Source organism: Ambystoma mexicanum, chromosome 6p (genome assembly GCF_040938575.1).
Source record: "Ambystoma mexicanum isolate Mex_15411 chromosome 6p, UKY_AmexF1_1, whole genome shotgun sequence".
Lineage (NCBI taxonomy): Eukaryota > Metazoa > Chordata > Amphibia > Caudata > Ambystomatidae > Ambystoma > Ambystoma mexicanum.
This window is the reverse complement of record NC_090935.1, coordinates 671,306,666-671,325,963: the sequence shown is the minus strand read 5'-3', so window position 1 is coordinate 671,325,963 and position 19,298 is coordinate 671,306,666. Positions and strand designations below refer to the sequence as shown.

The 19,298-nt window shown below is 46.4% G+C and overlaps 1 protein-coding gene across 1 annotated transcript in view; it reads right to left on the bottom strand.

The window, feature by feature from the left end:
- Positions 1-9,523: 9,523 nt before the first annotated feature.
- Positions 9,524-19,298, bottom strand: part of ZCCHC9 (zinc finger CCHC-type containing 9) — a 141,816-nt gene continuing 132,041 nt past the window's right edge. Inside the window, exon 6 of the mRNA XM_069627557.1 lies at positions 9,524-10,585. Coding sequence (XP_069483658.1) covers positions 10,467-10,585 — 119 coding nt within the window. The 3' untranslated portion in view covers positions 9,524-10,466. The remainder of the gene's footprint in view (positions 10,586-19,298) is intronic.

Sequence of the window (19,298 nt, the reverse complement as noted above, 5' to 3'; positions counted from 1 at the left end):
TTTCCTTAGCTTAAAACAAACTTGTGATTTCAAAAATAGCAGCTAAATACTTATTCAAGATTTTAAACCATGGGCTCAAACAATTAGAACATAGGTTACTCTCATTAACAGGCCACTTAGATTGCAAACATTTGATTTCAATATATACATGTTTAAAGTTTAATCAGGCAGGCTTCATGACAGCTGTCATCCCTGCAGTCCTGCTGCACAGAGATTCCGACATCCACAGCCAGGCCACTTTTGCTGAGGAAATCCCTTGCAAGTTCACAATGATTTCTTAATCTATGTGAATTGTAGCACCCAGCAAGAATTTTGGATGTTTGAGGGTGTTTTGTACCAGCCTTTTGCAGTTTCAGCAACCAAAGAAAAACAAATTTAAAGCAAGATTCTGGGCTTTCCTTAGTAAAACACTGCTTTTTCCTTCTTTACTCCATTTTCACTTGTTGTGGAGCCCAGTGACATATTTCAGGAGTGAGATCTCTGTTCCACCACTGACATGTGTGGCAGATTGAGCAGCCATTTTTTTGGGCATTGCAAAGCGTGATTTTCAGAGGTTTTGGCGCGCACAAGGGTTTTGCAGCCTTTTTGTGATTTCTGGCACCATCATAGCACAGTGATGCCGCATGGCAGAGCAGAAGTGGGTTAAAACATCCCACAGGGTACCTTGAGTATGTCCTGTGGTACTCCTTACGTCAGAGATAATACTTGTTGAAAAAATGGTAAAAAAAAGCCCTAGGGCTCGTAATCCTGCAAACAATAGAGAAGGTAGCCTTCAACAGAATCTCTTGTCAAAGTCAAGAAAGGAAACCTAGGTTACTAAGAGGACACAGTATATTTCAAATAAACTCACCGTAATTACAGTGTTCTAGATCACATATTATGTGATAAAAAGCAGTTCTTCAGTCTTCATGTACAGACTCCTCACGTGTCTATTCACAGATTTTCTTTTCGTATAACTCACCATAGGAGACTAATAAACCACTGTGAGATGGCCTCTGGTGCCGGACCGGCACGCAAGAGTAAATCACAATTCACTGCGGCTGATAGCTGAGGACCGGTGCGTTGTGTGCTTTTAAAGCTGAAAGACAGAGGCAAAAAGTTGCCAGTTGCCTATTATGGTGATCAATGTGCCATTATTGAACGCACGCGGCTTGCATAAAGTGAAAGAAATTCAGGCACCGTGCGATAAATCCTAGGGTGGCACTCAAGAGGGGTGGGTGCTTTGGGCATAGTACGGGGTAGTTGCAAGATGTCAGAGGGAGTATATGATAGCTGGGCTTTTCAGCAATATGTGAACAGAGAAGGCATTTTGTCTGTAATCCCACGTTACAGAGGCATTTCTCGCACACAGCTCATAAGAAAAGAGCTGCAGGCCCTTGGGTGACAAGCAGTATGCATTTCTTGAACATTCAGCAGAAACAGTGTGCCGAAATGTTGCACGGCTGAAGTTTCCCAGGAGAACGCAGCCACAGTGAAGTCACTGTAAGAGATACTTTCGAGGTCAATGAGCTAAACACCTGGGTGCACGAGGAGAATTGGCAGGTAAATTAAATACTGCTCATTGAACTCCAGACATGGTGTGGTATTGTTTTTTCAGACTACACTTGGAATTCAAGGCGTGAGAAGAGAGCTGGGGGCCAGGTCATTGGGGTTGGGGGATGAGGAGCCAAATCAGCAGAGAGGTTTTGGTGTCCCTAGGGTGCAACATTGTACAGTGTCCGCACTGATGTCCGTGGGTACACCATTGGTCCGACTCAGAATGTCTCATCCCTTGCCATCTCATGCCATGTTGTACATTTGACATTGCCTACCAATGGCAAACAAGTGTTTTTTGACCGTTCAGCACAATCATGTAATTGAGGGTCAATGTGGGAAGGTTTGTGACGCCATGAGGGGAGTTAATTTAAGTGTGGCCAAAAAGTACATCACCCAATTAGGATCACCCAACAAATATTCGTATATAGGGGACTGACGTAGTCCCACCAATCAGCTCCTGTGACCTGCCTTGAAGATTTATCAAAAATGCTGTATGGTAATTTTGCAAATTATGTATAAAATGTTCAGCGGCAGTGAGCAGCATCGACAGCTCACTTCAGTTCCACAGTGCTGTCTGAACTGTGCATCCCAGCTGTTTGGGTGTAATAAATCTGTGTCACTTCTTGCTTGATGTACGCTACATTTCTTTTGGATTACTTTTATTCCCTGCAGTTACGTTTTGGTAGAAGTATGCTGGTACAGTGGGCAGTACTATGGTCAAATAGTGCCCATTTTGCATTGGTGGGATATCTTGTAAAATAATACTTGGAGAACCTGTTTATCCTCACTCATAATTTTAGTGGTCTCAGATTTAAAATGGGGTGTATTCTCCTTTTTCCTTTGAAATTAAGAAGTACATTCACTCTTGCTGCTTTAATCGGATTGGATCTTCTCCCTTAAGGGATCTGGTTTTATTTTTGATCTGTTGGTGGGATTTCTTGTGGTGTCTTTAAAAAATTCCAACAGTAAGGTAATTTGGCATGTACTTGCCTCGGGTGACTCTCTCCTAGTTGGACGAAGCATTTGAGTCCCCTTCCTATCTGACGTCATCATGGTATAAAATGACCATGCCATAATTTAGAGAAAGTGGCTCCTCTTCCCAAGCCTCTTCTTCTTCAATATTGTGGCCTTTGTTTGAAAGATGGGCTGCATGATAGAGAACCCCGCTGCCAGCCTGAAAGCTCTCGAGCGACTGATCAAAAGATTGTCCAGAATCATGGGACGATTATACTGCTCAGACATCTTCAACAGTAATGGGGTGGTTTGTTTCTTGCGAAAAGGTATTGGTGTTAATAACCTATTGTTCTTGGAGTCTCATTCTGTTTTTTTTAAAGTCTTATCTAATTTGTTGTTGGCTGCCTTTTCTGGGAAAATACTTATTTATATTATTGCTTGCTCTCGGAAAATACGTTTAAGGCATAATAAAACAACTGGAACAGAATTTATTTCTCTCAAGAGACACATGTTTTATTGTACAGCTGCAGTAATTTCCATCATGGTTGTACAATTTTGCCATGAGAAACACCGGCTCTCTCTATCTGTGTCTGCCTCTCCCCCAGCCAAAGGAGAGTTTGATACATTCCATAGCTAGTGTAATCTTACAAAAGGCGTTTCACCCTGGCTAAATTGAACTCCTGCCAAGGCATCAACTTACTCTCTCGCAGCTGTTCCTAGGCTCTGTAACACCCTAGCATTTGCTCTGTAAGCAATAGTGGGCAGCTGAATCCATACATAGACATTCACTTAAATTGCAAGCTTTTGGAGGGAAGAGTAAACAAGGCAGGCAGAGAGCAGCTCCTCCGCGTGCTGACAGGCATCATACAGATTTGCCGCCACTCTCACTGTGTCTGCTTCCTGTCCCTCCGCCTCATTGTAAATGAAGTCCTTGCCGATTGATGTGACCATGCACAGGAGGCCCCCTTCGCCGCCACTCTCACTGTGTCTGCTTCCTGTCCATCCGCCTCATTGGAAATGAAGTCCTTGCCGACTGATGTGACCATGCACAGGAGGCCCCCTTCGCCCAGCAGAGGTAGGAGCAGCTCTTGCTGGTATTGGTTTATTATTCACGACCATTATTATATTGTGAGGGCACAATGTCACCACCTTTCGCTGTCTGTCGTGGTCCAGGCTCTTGACATTTGCTGTTATTTCTGGGGGTTCAATCCTGACGCTGAGCTTGGCAGATGTCTGGCTGATGAACGTCCACCAAGGTCGCTTTCTATTGACAAAATAGTTTGGTGAGAGTCTATTTGATGTGCAGCTGTGGCAGTTGCCAAACTTGTCCCCCACTCCAGTAACCATTTTAAGCGCTCCTCATTTGATTAACTTGGGCACAGGGAGAGAACACGATTTGCCCAATTTGCCCAAGAAACAGTGTGGTTAAGACGGGAAGTCATAATTTCACTTGACAATGTGCCTACTAAATTATGGGCCTCATTACGAGGTTACGAGGTTGGAGGTAGCCTTGCCGGTAAAACCGGCAAGGCTACCTCCAAACTGTCAACCGGGTCCGGCACTGCGAATGGGCAATTACTGGGTATTCCGGCCCCGCCGGTCACGGTAATTGCCCTTTCGCGTGTGGAGGAACCGGTACATCCCCATTCGAGCCCCATAACGGTGCCGGTGCCTCCAACTTGCTGTGCTCGTGAGTGCCGCTCGGGCTGTCAAGCACCCACGAGCACAGCCTGTAGTATCGGGGTACGGTAGCAATGGTGCCAGTAGCGCTACCAGCACTGTTGTTACCTTACCGCCATACTTGGAATGAGGCCTTATGTCACCCTTTTGAACGCTTCATGTAGACGTGATCTAAAATATGGGTGATGGGAGAGTGGTGTGGTATTGTTAGTACTCAGTATGTAAGAACATGAAAAATGTAACTTATGCTGTCTTGATAACAGCAACGGATGCCTTGGCAGTCAGAGCAACTGAGCACCAACAAGCAACTCAGTAGCACTCACCCGTTTTAACACCCACTCACTCTCCCAAATGTGTATTTGCTTGCTCAGTCACAAAGTTAACTAATTGGTTCATGCTCTCGGTTGCTCCCTCATGCACTTTCAGGGGTCATTGCTTCCGACTTTTCTTTTAATCCTTCTCTCACCCTTTCATCAACTTGTGCGCATGCACACATAACCACATAAACATGCAAACACACTCAGTTACTGGAGTGTATGTTTGCTCACTCAGCGATTTGTTTTTTCATACAATTGCCCACTTGTTTCATCACCCACTCCTTAGCCTCTTCAGCCAATACATCATCATCATCAAACAACTTTATTCGGCCTGAAAGGCCATCAAAGTGCATCCTAAAAAACAGTTCTAATACATGATTACAAAAAGACACATCAAAGAAAAAAGCAACAAGACTGTGCAGGAAACCGGGCCCTGCTTGAGTTCCCCCCTAACAGATCTTTTGGCAAATGATCAGGAACCATCCTCCTCTTCCCTCTGGTAGCTCATGTATCGCCTTGGGCCCAGGGCAGTCAAATTTGCCCCTGAAAGGGGACTAAAACCAAAGGGGACTCCTGCGGGGCACACAGGGACAGATAGGGGTGATGCCACTTTACCCTGCCCGCCGTTGGCCGTTGCATTTGTTCAAATCGTCCCTTGCCAGATGGGCATCTGCAAAAACCAGTTTGACAACATCCAATTTGGCTGAAAAACTGGACAGTCTAGAGCACTCTAACAGGGAACCCCTGTTGGAACCCCTGGACACAAGCCCACACTCCCCCACCGCCCGCATCCAATGTAGACATTTATTCCGCAGGGCATCCCTTGGTTCTCTTGTACCAGTCAAACGTTTTGGGACACCATGGAGAAGGACCATAGAACTACTACAGCCAAGGCCTCCCCAGACCACGTGTTAGGGCACAAGCCCACCACCCCACGGGCGCACGTTTCCCTGGGCTCTCACTACTGAGTTCTACAAAGGTGGGGGCTTAGCCCTTGAGACTTGGTTGGTGGTCTCCCTCTGTAAGGGTGGCAATGATGGAGACCTACCTCTGGTCGACTTCTCATGAATGGGAGAGCCTTGGCCATGGGAGCTGGGGACGGGCAGGGGAATCGAGGGATGAATCCCTTTGTCAAAGGCAAGATTTGGCCCCCCCTATGCCAACCCCTGCTAAACTCTCTCCTTCCCTACCCGTGTCTTCCCCCCCTGTCCCCCTGCATCCCCTTAATCAAGACTAGTAAGAGGTTTTTAATCTCGGACATCTCCGATAACAAAAGATGACGGGCAGTTTAGCAGAGTTGGAAAAACTGGGGGAGGCGAGGCTGGTAGACAGTGATGTCATTTAGGGGGGTTGGGGGGGTTAGAAACCCAAAGAGGGCCAAGATGAAGGAAGGAACTAGCCCCTGAAGGAACATCAGATGCATGCTTACTCCCGGTTCTAGACGAGAGGCTGGACTTCTCTCCCCCACGCAAGCCATCCAGCCCCATGGCCCCATAAACCAAAGACATGGGCACCGGAGGAGCAGGGGAGTGGACTTGAGCTTCAGGGAGAGCCTGTGGTGATAGCGGGGCTGTGATGTCATGGTTTAGACCTGGAGGTGGATGGATAGGGTCCAGCGACAAAAACGGAGACAGAGGTGGAGCCAAAAAAGGGGCCAACGACACATGCCCTCCCGTCAGTTTCAAAATGCCCATTGAGATCCTCTCACAGCCATTAGCCAAGGTAGCCAGAAGTCCGGCTGTGGCAACACAGTCAAGACCCCCTCCAGGGGTTAGCAGGTTGACAGGGGTCCCAGGTTCCTCCAGAAAGGTGCTTGCAGAGTCGGTTGTGGGGAGAGGAAGTGAAACAGGACCACGGGAGCTCCCATAAGGCCATGGTGGGGGTCCCATCTGCAGGCTGGAGGAACAAGGTAGCTTGGGCGTAAACTCCCCTGGGTCCCCCACTTTAGCACATGCAGTGGCCGAGGAAGATTGCACAGGTGCTCCATTCCTGCAAAAGTTCCCAGTACAAACTCCCTCCCCCTGCGTGGCTCCCAGTGCTTTATTCGGTACGCCTCCCCTCAGCCTTCTGCCCATAATAGGCTTCCGGTGTACCAGTGGGGCTGAAGTGCCCTGAAGACTCGCTAAGAGGGAGGATTTGGAGAGGTAGAGGGGGGAGGAGATGGCTCCTCTTTCCGTGGCTCTAATAGCGACATCTCGGAGAGGGCCAACCATGATGCAGCCTGAGAAGAGAGGGGCTACAGAGAAGGCTTAGGGTCTTACAGAACAGTTCCGGGTAGGGAGAAAGGGTCTCAACACTCGAAGGTGGGACTGATGGGCTGTTGGGTTGCTGCACCGGACCTTGAGCACATGGAGCAGAGTGGTTGAGGTCCAGGCCCCACGCTGAACGCTGTAGGCTTTTGCCCTCCCCAGAATGGTTGGCTCAGCCTCACCTCAATGTCCGGGTCACACTCCAAGGTCCAGGGCCACCCCCACAAGTCTGCGAACACCCCTGCGGGACCCAACACCCCGCGCCCTTGTCCGGCGGGCTTCACCCTGCGGGCTGCAGCAGGAGCTGAAAAAGGCCAAAGGGGGCGTGGCCAAAGTCCATGACAGGTAAGGAGGCCCTCCTGGGCCAAAACACAGCAGCAAGTGTTGCAGGAGCGGGACCCAACACCCCGTGCCCTTGTCCCGCGGGCTTCACCCTGCGGGCTGCAGCAGGAGCTGAAAAAGGCCAAAGGGGGCGTGGCCAAAGTCCATGACAGGTAAGGAGGCCCTCCTGGGCCTAAACACAGCAGCAAGTGTTGTAGGAGCGGGACCTAACACCCCGTGCCCTTGTCCCTGTGGGCTGCAGCAGGAGCTGAAAAAGGCCACAGCGGGCGTGGCCAAAGTCTGTGACAGGTAAGGAGGCCCTCCTGGGCCAAAACACAGCAGCAAGTGTTGCAGGAGCGGCACCTAACACCCCGCGCCCTTGTCCTGCGGGCTGCAGCAGGAGCTGAAAAAGGCCAAAGGGGGCGTGGCTAAAGTCCGTGACAGGTAAGGAGGCCCTCCTGGGCCAAAACACAGCAGCAAGTGTTGCAGGAGCGGGACCCAACACCCCGCACCCTTGTCCATTTAAGAGGCTGCTAGATTTATGATAGCGGTACTGGCGTAGCAGGGACCCGCAGGAGGCCCTGCCGCACTAAGTCTGGGGTGGTGGGGGGAGGGGCATCAACTTCAGATACAAATCATCTATTTCTGAAGTCAGAGTGCACTCTAAAGCCCCACTAAATCATCCCTACCCCATTCTCTCTACCACCCTACCCCCACTCTCCCTATCCCCACACACCCTACCCCCAACCGCCCTACCTTCTCTGACCCTACCTCGCTCTCTACCCCCACTTTCTCTACATACCCCATCTCTACTGCCGCCCACCCTACCCCCACTCTACCTTCACCCAACCAACCCCCACTCACCTGCCCTACCGCCCCTCTCTCCCCCCTCACCCTCCCTCCCTCTCTCTCTCCCCCCTCTCTCTCACTACCCCACCCTCTCTCTAACCCAACTCTCTCTACCCAAACCCTCGCACCAACCCTCTCCTCCCCCCTCACCCTACCAACTCTCTCTACCCTCACCCACTCCCCCTCCCTCCACCAACCCACCCTACCCCTTCTCGGATTGACAAACCCCTACCCTATTAACCCGCCCTACCCACTCTCTATTCCCACCCATCCTACACTCTCTTTCTCTACTTAACCCTACCTCCTCTCTCTTTGGCTTACTCTGTCTCTCTAGACACACCCACTGAACCCCTTCTATCCACCTACCCACACACCTACGCACCCACCTTACCCGCTCACCCTATCCCCTCATCCTTCCTCTCACACCCTCACTTTATGTCTTACCTTCTCACTCTAACCCTTTCTCCCTCATATTTTCTCTTGTTTATCATCGATAGCACCCTCAGCAATGGCTTCTCCTCTGTCTCTATTCCCCTGCTCATTCGCTTGCACACCTGCACCCCTTATTGCACCCTCCTTTGAAACGTTTCACTCTACTTCTTGCACCCTGGTGTCTATAAAAGCAAAATGTAAAGAAGAGCAGTAAATGCATAAACTATTGGCAATGCCAATGCTTGTTTTTTAGTTCATCATGCTCAATGTTAGGCAGCATAGGCTCGCTCCAACTCCTCAGTGTCTGCCAAGTGTTCAGAAGGCATCTATGCCATTAATTACACAGTAGGAGTCAACAGCATATGCCATCCACCATTTTCCTTTCTCAACTTCAGGTCTTTAGCTTAAATCTTTTAAAAAGCCGGGTGACTAATTTTCCCACAATCATGTGGTGCACAGTCATCACTTATCAATCCACAGGAATGTCTCATAACATGAGGGACAGAACTTAAATGTTGTTTTGTCCATGAGCCCACAACTTTAAAGCCAAGAGAAGTTTATAATTATCAAAAATACATTTAAAGATTCCCATACAGTCAATGTTCAGAGACTGCCAAATTCATGGATCCTAAGTACATTCCGTGTTTGTAATGTCATAACTGTAGGTGTCACAATCTTTCTCCTCTTGTAGCAGTAAGAAGCCAAAAAAGGGAAGGAAATATGTTTCAAAGTCATGCCTCTTCCCTTTTCGTGACCAAGTCCAATGGTTGAAGATAGCAAAAGTTACATGTCTGCCCATTGTTAAATCTGGTAAACAAGTTGTAATATTCTGATCCAGCTTGCGGCCTAAGAGACTCATACTGTATAAATGAAAAATATCAGTATAGAACTTAATCCGTGGATTGATAGATTAACTGCATAACAGATGGAAAACATGTCTTAAGACATCGCCAATAATACAATTCACCCAGAAACACATTCTTACAGTAATGGGGTGCAATGATGTAAGTGCAGCAGGGCACCTCAACTCAGAAGACAAGGGCTCGTATTGATAAGTATACGTTACAAATGCAAGCCATTGTCGTTTACAATAAGCTTTCCACACTTCACGTAGACCTGAGCTACAAAAACACTACAATCAAACATAGGTCAAATATAAAAGAAAATAAACAACCAGCTTCTCAGTTTCTTTCACATCCAAATTTCTTTACTTGGCAGAAATTCTGTTTTCATTTACATTAATGCTATGGCACAGTAATCTGACAGGAACATCAATGTTTGATCTCAAGCCCACTACTCAATTGGTCAATTTCTGAAAACCTGGCACAAAAATAACATCAGATCCTGATAAAATTCCAGATTCAAGCTGTCCTAATTTGTATGGTTTTCTCATTTTACACCAAATGTACAGTTTCCAACTTACATTTTCCTCTCACAGTGAAAAGGGCGTACATCTACCAAGTATGCATATTGGCAGCCATAACAGTAGGGTAAGAGACGGTGAGCAAGGATCATTGTCACGTGAGTGAGAAAAGTTATTTCCAGCACTTTAATCCATGTAAAATCTCTCGATGGCTAATTTGGCAAACAACCCAAGAGCGGTTTCTTCATAAAATGTGGACTTGTGGAACTGATGATTTCATGTGAAAGGTTAACAGTCTAAAACATAGTGTTTGCAAAAGAAATTACTTTGCCATGCCTGAATTTGCAGATATTCAGGGTCACATGTTTCTGGAACCAGCACACAAGAATAAAACCGCATGGCTTTATTACAATAGTCACAAACAATGATCAGTAATATGTCTGCATGATTCCACTCTTAAAATATGACAGAAAAGAGAACTGCATTGAATCGTTCAGCATCACGAGTTTTCGAGAAAAAGGTGAAATGAATAATTTTGTGCATGCCTTCCATGAAACAACTGAATGATCTGCTGGCACGTTGTAAAAAAACTTTGTGCTGTTTCTGGGACTGAAATGAACAAGGGCAGTCACATAAACATACTTTGCCAACGAACATTACTTGGTAAACATCATAAGTCTTCTGGGCACTGGGAATGTGCACGAACAACATGATGGGTATGTAGCAGTCCTGTGCACAGTTTGCTATGAAATAGGTGATGATGTTTCAGAAGTTAACGACTTTTGGTGCTTTTATTTTTGATTGCAGCAGTTTTGATGATGATGAAATCTCCTCATAATCTGCACTCATTCCACTGTACCATCTACCAACTGTTAATAAATGACCTGTTGAGCAGAGACAAGAGGGGAAGGAAATAAGAAATCACTTAGCTTATCCTCAACAACTAAAGTCCAGCACAGTGAGATCAAACATCTCTATTTTTTCAATTTGTCCTGTAAGGCCCACCCTAAAGGATCCACGAGAAACTCGAAAGGACTTACAAAATGCAAGGGTGAAACTTGAATGCAGAATTGAAAGCATTTGGTTTTGTCATAGCAGAAGCAGAAAGCACAGATGCGAGTTACCAATAAGACTAGTGTTAAGTACGGAACATTTGCAAACAAACAGTTGAATATTAACCTGGCAGCATGATCCCGCAATTATAGCAGGTTGCTTCTACAACAACAACGTCCTTTACCATTCACAGGATAGGAATGTCCAGGTGCTCTGCCAGTTGTTAAAATATTCCTGCCTAATTCATGGTATAGCAGCATTTATTTTGATTTGGTTACAAAATATTTAAGAACATTGGATAGTTGGTTTAATCTATTGAGCAATTTACATCAAAATGCCTTACACCGCAGAAATACATATGGTACATATAGATATTAATACAAAATCATTGAAGAAAGTAAGGCAATTTATCTACAGTAGACGGAATTTGCAGAAATCTACAGAAAGACAACTTGTTTGCTCGAGGGTCTGAATAGTTAAGAGAATGGAATTGATTTCCACAGTTTAGAAACTATCAGATTAGAAAACGATGGGACACAGGAAAAAGTTGGCAAAAAACAAACTTTGCGATGAAAAAATAAGTTTGAAAGGTAGATAGATGGGTGTTACTAGAACCAGAAGGGATATATACCAAAGAAGGGTCAACTCTAGCTTCACACTGGTTATCCATCATGCCACTAGGAATCTCTAACTTTCTCACCCTCTGACATGTTCTTATGGACCATGGCGGATAGGGGAATGCACCATCCCCCACCTCCCTCCTGGGGCTCCCTGCCTACCCTCACATCAGCAAAGGTAAAACAATACATAGACATCTGTGCATGCACAGGTGTGTTAGCCCAAGCCTTTTTTAATTTCCACTTTATAAAATGATGCCGGTTTTTCTCTTTCAGAAAGTTAGTTCTGCTAATCAGGCCTTACCTTCTAAATGCTCCATGCTGACAAAATTATAGTACAGATGTGCCTTGCCTGTACCCTGCCTACTGACATGCCAGCACTGCCATGTAGCTTGGCTACATTGCAGCCACAGAGTATCATGCACACTAACAAACCCTGCTGGAAACCAAATGAATTCCAACTGAAATGGGCTGTCCTTAACAGCAAGGACCCAGAATTAAAATTAACTATGCATCCCCAAGCACTGGTGGCAGCTTGGGTAAACAGAATGCTATATATGGTTTGATAATGTGGCCTATGAGGAAATGCAGCAATGCATTGCCAAAATCAATCTGATGGCATTTTATTATCAACTGGTTTTTGTGACTCCTACAGTTATCAGAGCTTTTGCATATTACCTTTTGGAGTTGGGAACACCCACAAGAGGTTGGACACAGCCCAGGAGGCCTCCTTTGTTCTTTTTCTGAGAAGCCTTTAAACCTTCCCAGGAGGACAGGACTTGTACCCAAGGGCCAGGGTGTAGGTCAAGTGCTTCAAAGAATTCTCTGACACGCAACACCACAAGTCACACAAGGGGTAATAATTACTGCACTCTGAATGTAGTAAGACAGGGGGTTGGGGGAAGAGGGTGGCGGAGGATATACACTGGGGAAGGATTCAGCTATCAACGATATGCTAGGTCTCACTTCCCAAGACCCTCATAACTTCCTGCAGACAACGCATTCTGGGTGTTAAGAAGGCAAATAAAACCCTTGTTACTGCAGCAAGGATTGGCCCTTGCAGAATGCTTAGAATGGACCAAACCGTTGTGGCAACATTACCATACAAGGGTGCAAGAACTCCCCCTTAGTTCAATCATCTTTGGCTTAAGGAGTTGTTCTGTGAAACCTTATCTGGGCATCAGTCTGTCCAAAGTCCCCTGCGATTGGGGTGAAGATAAGGATTTCCAAGGAAGGTGCAAGACCATCACCACTTACTTCAGGGGATCATTTGGAGTGCCCTTCTGCTGGAAAGCCTACCTGCTGCTTAAACACTGGCATGCAGTGCAGTGAAACTGGCACACCTGCAACTGTTCTCCGACAACCTTTGTGGCTGTGAAAGGCAGAAGAGAGAATCCACTTTCCACAAGAGCCTGGGCAGAGTCCCACAGCAGCCCAAGATCTAAAGGCGAAGCCTTGGACTCCGCTTCCCACTTTGACCACTTTCAAGCAGACTCAACCACTCCCAGGGTGTTTTAGAGCCACACCAACACTAAACGTAGCTGCTTTTGACATTCTATGAGTGTCAAACCACTTTGAGGAGCGCTACAGTTCAATTAATGTGTGGAGACAAACTCAAGCTATTGAGCCCCAAGGATCTACTCATCTGTTTATAAGCTTCCTTTTGAGTCTGAAACCGATAACCGCTTGTTGAAGTACACACAGTGTTTGCCTTCCATCAAACTAACGCAACACCAACTTGACCCCATGAAAAGTTCCCATAAGCCAGGCCTAATGCCGTCAATCCCACAAACGCAGAATAAGAAGTATACCACAGGGGTTCTGTCCCTCTGACACGGTTCTTAAGGGCCCTAGTAACAACCAAGGCCCCATTTCATATCTTTTTCAGAAACGTACATTTGAACCTGAATTTTGCTACAAGGACAACTGTCTACATTCCACTGTCTTCATACACAGAGTTCCCCATTCATCCATAAATATGCATATCATGTATATTATTTTCAAGTAGCAGGCTGTTAGTGTTTTACATTTTTAAAGTTTCCATTTTAAAGACTTTTTTCAAATGTATTTATTCTTTTTTTTACAGAGCCTTGACTGGACTTTTCTTTTATTTTGGTACCACAGTACAGTTGTTGTTATGCTTCACATGCTGCAGAAACTACAACCTCTCTGACCCAGAGTGCCGTCTGCATATTCTGTGTCTTCCTTTATAGGTTGGGATCTTTAGCTTGGATTTGTGCATTCGTCATTTTGTATTGAATCTTGGACATGTCCATCATTACAGTACTAGTGTGGTTGGGGTGCTTCCTTGCTGGTTGACACCCTTTTGAAGAGTACAGCCTGCTACCATAAAAGATGGAGGTCTACCATGTATGGTGTGCTTGTTTCACCCTTATGATTGGGATCACTGCTTGTTTAGTAGTAGGGTGGGGCTGAGAAGGAGTTTAGAAACCACTACTTCTCTGTGTACTTTACCATCCTCTCTCACCTTGCTCATCCCCTCCTGCCCCCTGTGCCCTTCATGGTGCAGCCTTCTTTGTTTCTGACAAGGCTTGACCATATACTTGTTACCAACTGTCCTATGCTGCCCTTTGACAGCGCTGGGGTCAAGGGCCTCTTACTATGATAGGCCTGTGGCTCATCCTCTGTCCATGAGGGGCTTCACAGTTGTATTCTTAGTGTCAGAGGTCTGCGGTCAAGCACAGAGAAGGTTGTGGTGCTGGGCAGTCTCCTTTGCCATTCTTGGGCCCAAGGAGAGTGGAATGATTCAGAGAAAATGTTGATTTCCTCTGTTGTCACATCATGCCAGTCAAATAGACCTCGCTAATTCGCTGGCATGGGGATAATGCCTTAGAAACGACCGTCACAAAGAATACACATTCCAAATATTGGAACACAATTCTTCCCTGGCTCGAAAAGTAATAGGAGACTGGATTATGAGAACATTGCAAAGTTAAAATGTGCACTTTTGAGCCAGGGAGGAATTGCGTTCCAACATCCATCACTTGTAGAGAAATGCTAAGAAAAAGATAAAACATTACCTACATTATATCCTGAAAGCAATAGAAAAAGCCTCGTTGACAAAGACACGTTTATGTGACAGTCAGTATTGTGGTGCTGGTTTCGTGATTTTTCAATGAGGAATAAGGTATATGTTGTCTATACATGACCTGTTTGCGACTCTAACATTATCTCTAAGAGTTTTCTGAACTGTAGAGAAAGGTATACTGGTAGAAAGAAGGTAGCAGTGGGAGAAGGACACACCTATTGCTGAAAATCAGTGGCGTTCGGTTTCCTTCCACGGCTATTAGGAGACGGGTTACATTCGATTCTTGCCAACAGTTGTTAAAGAGAACACGTGGTTTGTCCTGTCTAGAATGGAGTACATGTGCCTTGAATGTTTGTGAATAGTGTGTGGCGTGTTGCTGGTTTAGAAATTGCAGGTAGAGATGAAGGGTGTGCCCGGTGGGTCTCTGTGTTCCTGTAACATACTTACGACCTTCTGCTGCAACTATAAATAAAGATGTCCCCGTTTATACCTGCCCCTGCATCATTACAATCTAATTAATAATTAGCAATCTTAAAGAGTCTTGGGTTCTCCCACTACTCAAAAAACAAACTCCAGACCCCCTCCATACCCACTAACTACAGACCCATCACTACCGTCCCCTTCCTACTCAAAAGTTTAGACAAGGTAGCTTACCTTCAAATACAGCAATACCTGGAACAAAACCACCTCCTCGGAGTCTGTCAATCCGGCTTCAGGCCCCAACATGGAACTGAGACAGCCCCGATTGACCTTAAGGCACAAATTGACACCCTTAGAGACAATGGAAAAACAGCCCTGCTTCTCCTCCTCAACCTATCAGCAGCATTTGATTTAGTGGATCATTCCATTCTTTGCACCCACCTAAACACTGCAGCCCACTTCTCACAGGAAGCCATTAGCTGAATACAATCGTTCCTCAACAACAGAACCATGCGCGTCTTTTCCACTTCTGCAGCGACTGACCCCATTTCTATTACCTGCGGCGTGCCTCAGGGATCCTGTGTCTCCCCCACCCTGGGGTATACGGCTGTAGTAGTGCGTCTCTAACAACCTGTAAGAGACCAAGGGGGGAAATGTGTCAGGGCATACCCACTTCGGGCTCTGTTGTATTATTTTCAATTGCCGCTCAGAGAACGGCCTGCGCGTGCCGAGTAGAAGTTTAGCAGAATATTCAGTATTGCGCACTATTTTGTAATGAAGGATGGCAGCCCTGCGGCGCTGGGTCTTGTGAACTCTTTTGTAATGAGTGATGGCAGCGCTGCAGCCGGTCGTTGGCGTTCGGAACACAAATGTGTGTCCGACTGCCCATCCCAGAGCTCGTGGGTATTAGTGATCACGATTCCGTGTGCAGCAGCCGGGATGGCTTGCTGCAGCTCACGATCGTGCGCGAAGTTGGAGAATGATTCGTTCCAAGTGGGGGCGCATGATTAATCGTAAATGCAGGGACGCCACTCACCATGTGTCTTGAGCGGCTTCTGCTCGCATCTAGCCGTGGGACGGCAACGCTGTTGCTCTGTGTTTAGCAACGGTTGCCCGGTAATGGGGACGCTTTTAAGTGGCCCCTCGTTGCTGTTAGTGGCCCTCGTTTTTTGGCGGCCATTTTGAAGTTACTTGGATTTAATGTAATAATATGGGCGCTACCTGTTAAGATGTAATTTTGCAATGCAAGAAGGTAACTAAAGCAGTTAAACGTGCCTGGATCCCTCTATCCATTACAATTGTACACTATGGCAAGAGATCATGCGTGCAGTTATTGAATTCTTTTTGACACAATTTACGTATTCTATAAGCATATCAACAGATCAATTAATTATACACATTAATTAATTATACACTTGTATGCGCCTTCTGTCTAAGGACAGAAGCCCACATATATTATGAGGAGTCTTTTGTGAACAACACAACAACACAACACCACAACACAACACAACAACAACAATCAGTCTCCACGCTGAAAAAGTGGACCCCAAGAAGTGTTCATGTGTGTTAAATATTTCTTCGAATAACACTTCGGGCTAAACTATGAAGTAAAACTCATTGTCTCCCTGAATGAGATTTAGTATCCCCCCCACCCTGTCAACATCTTCACGAAGCCCCTTTTCGATGATCGACGGCCTGGGTATAACCTACACTAATTATACAGATGATACCAAGATCCTCATACCGCTGACGGGCGATTACGACAAGAATTTGGCCTTGGTGAACAGGGTGTACCTCATCATTCAGGCATGGATGGCCTCACATGGTCTATGCCTGAATGATGACAAGACTGAGCTCATCATCCTTGGCACTACCTCCAACATTAACAAGTTAGGCCTCACTTACTACAGCTTCTCCATCGACGGAAACACCATCAAGGTAGCCAAGGTAGTAAAAACGCTAGGCTTCTACTCAAATTCCACCCTCTCCTTCAAAAAACAGGTTAGCTCCCTGGCCTCTTCCACTTCCTACACGGGCAAACTAATCAGAGCAGCTAAACCCTTCCTTTCCTCGAATAGCTGTACGACCCTTGCCAGAACCCTTATTTTATCCAAGTTAGATTATTGTAATGCCCTCTACTTAGGAGCCAACAAATACATCATAAACAAGATTCAGATCCTACAAAATAACGCGCTCAGAGCAGCTTTGAGCTTTCCAAAAGAAAAGAGCATATATCCAACTTAAGAAGAGCTCACAACCGACTCACTAGAACATCCACTTCCAACACCCTCGTAGTGCCCAGATACAAACGCTCTAAAACCGGAGGCACCAGCTTTCAAGTGCAAGCTGCACAACACTGGAACTCCCTCCCTTCCTCCTTAAGAGCCACCCAACCCTGCCTACTCTTCAGGCGCAACTACATCCAGTGGATCAAGGAAAATGACATCTAACTTTCCAAACCCACCATGCCTCATTACCTAGCCTTGACTACACGTGATACATTAACACTTCACCCTGCACCCTGTACATATGACCCACACTCTCTGTATATATTATATAATCAACTGTATATATGTTCCTCTGTACGTGTATGTATATTCCTCATTGTATATTAAGCCCCCTTATTGTATTTCCTGTATTTTCCTTATTGTATATTAATGTACAGCAATCTAACCAAGCTGAGAATATTCTTTTTGCCTTTCTGCGCCCTGATACCCCTGGGTCTGGTGTGCACTACAAATATTAAAACAAACAAATTACACAAAGTAGTATTACTCTGTATGTTACAATGGCAACTAATTCCAAAATGTCACAGTGAGAAAAACCTAAGAAACTAAAATCTACGAAACTGACATTGGTAGAGTCCATTGCACCTGTAGCTTGGCTTGATGCCATTTGGACCTTGTCAGAGTGCCATTATGCCAGGTGTTGCTTTTGTGCACACTTGTGTCTACTCAAAGCAGAGGTTTCATTTGCACCAGGGAGCATCTGAAGGACTGAGTGCGTCTACTGTGTAGTTGTAGCACCTTTCATAGAGAAGCACACACATGCGCAGGCTTACTAGTGACAGGTATTTTAGGCGGTACAACCAATGAGCAGTACACATTTCATGCAAGGTGATTTTCAGGCCACCGCTGTGGATGGCTGACTTACGTCAAGGTACAGCCCATATGCTCTATGTGGGGATTCTCTTTATTTTCTAACCTCCATACTATAGATCGGGATATTATAAGGAACAAGTTACTTACCTGTAACTGTTGTTCTCCAGCATGGGTCTGGCATGGATTCAGATGCTCATGAATATTTGCCGTCGTCAGGTTGGGAATCTTCGGTAAAGAAAACAATCAGTTTCAGTTTAGTTTCTGAACTGTCTTTCTACTAGTAACCAATCACTGGTCTCTGGGTCATACTGCCCCCAGCCAATGACTGCCCCCTACCTAAGCCCCTCATCTGGCAGCCATCTTTAGATTTGGTAGCACCTAAAGTGGCAGTAGGACCAAGAGAAGAGCTGCAGAGGGGTAGGAGGGAGGGTTCGCATGTGAATCCATGCCAGACCCATGCTGGAGATAAGTAACTTGTTCCCTCTCCAGCATGGGGTCTGGCATGGGTTCACATGCTCATGAATACAAGAATACATAACAGTAAACACATGCACAACCACGGGAGGTGGCAAGGGTCAACATTATGCATTTCAACAACTCCTCACCTTCAAGAGAACAGGTTGCACAGGGGCACACTAGACAAGAACGCTGTGGTAGCAGCGATCGCTCAGGTTGAATGGGCTCTCGGACAGCCGGTAACGGTCGGTTTGCCAACCGATGACAGTGCATGATGCAGCCGGAGAGCCATCTGGAAATGGAAGCCTTCGAGAGGGTCTTCCCTTGGTTCACAGGTCCAAAGTTTACGAACAGCTGTGATGTCTTCCCAAGACTCTTCGTGCGGTCCACGTAGAACTTCAGCGCTCTAGCCACATCCAGAGAGTGCAAAGTCCTCTCAGCTGCCGACAAAGGCAACGGGAAGAAAACAGGTAACACCAAGGGCTCGTTGAGATGGAGGTCCGACGGCACCTTGGGCATGAAGGAGGGGGTGCCTCCTCAGCACTACCCTCGTCTCGTGGAATGTCAGGTATTTAGGTTTACAGGAGAGGATCTGGATCTCTCCCACTCGTCATGCGGAGGTGAGGGACACAAGAAACGCAGTCTTCCACGACAGGAACTTCAACGGTGCCGAATGCAGAGGCTCGAATGGCGGCCCCATGAGCCTGGTCAGCACCACGTTGAGCGCCCACGCCAGGGCCGGAGCCTTCACCAGCGGGAACGATCGGATTAGTCCTTTCATGAACTCCTTCACCAGGCGATGAGACCACAGAGATGACCACCCTGGAGATTTGGTGTAGCGGGAGATAGCCACCAGATGGAGATATGAGCCAGCCCTGCCTTGGCCAGCAATAGCAAGTAC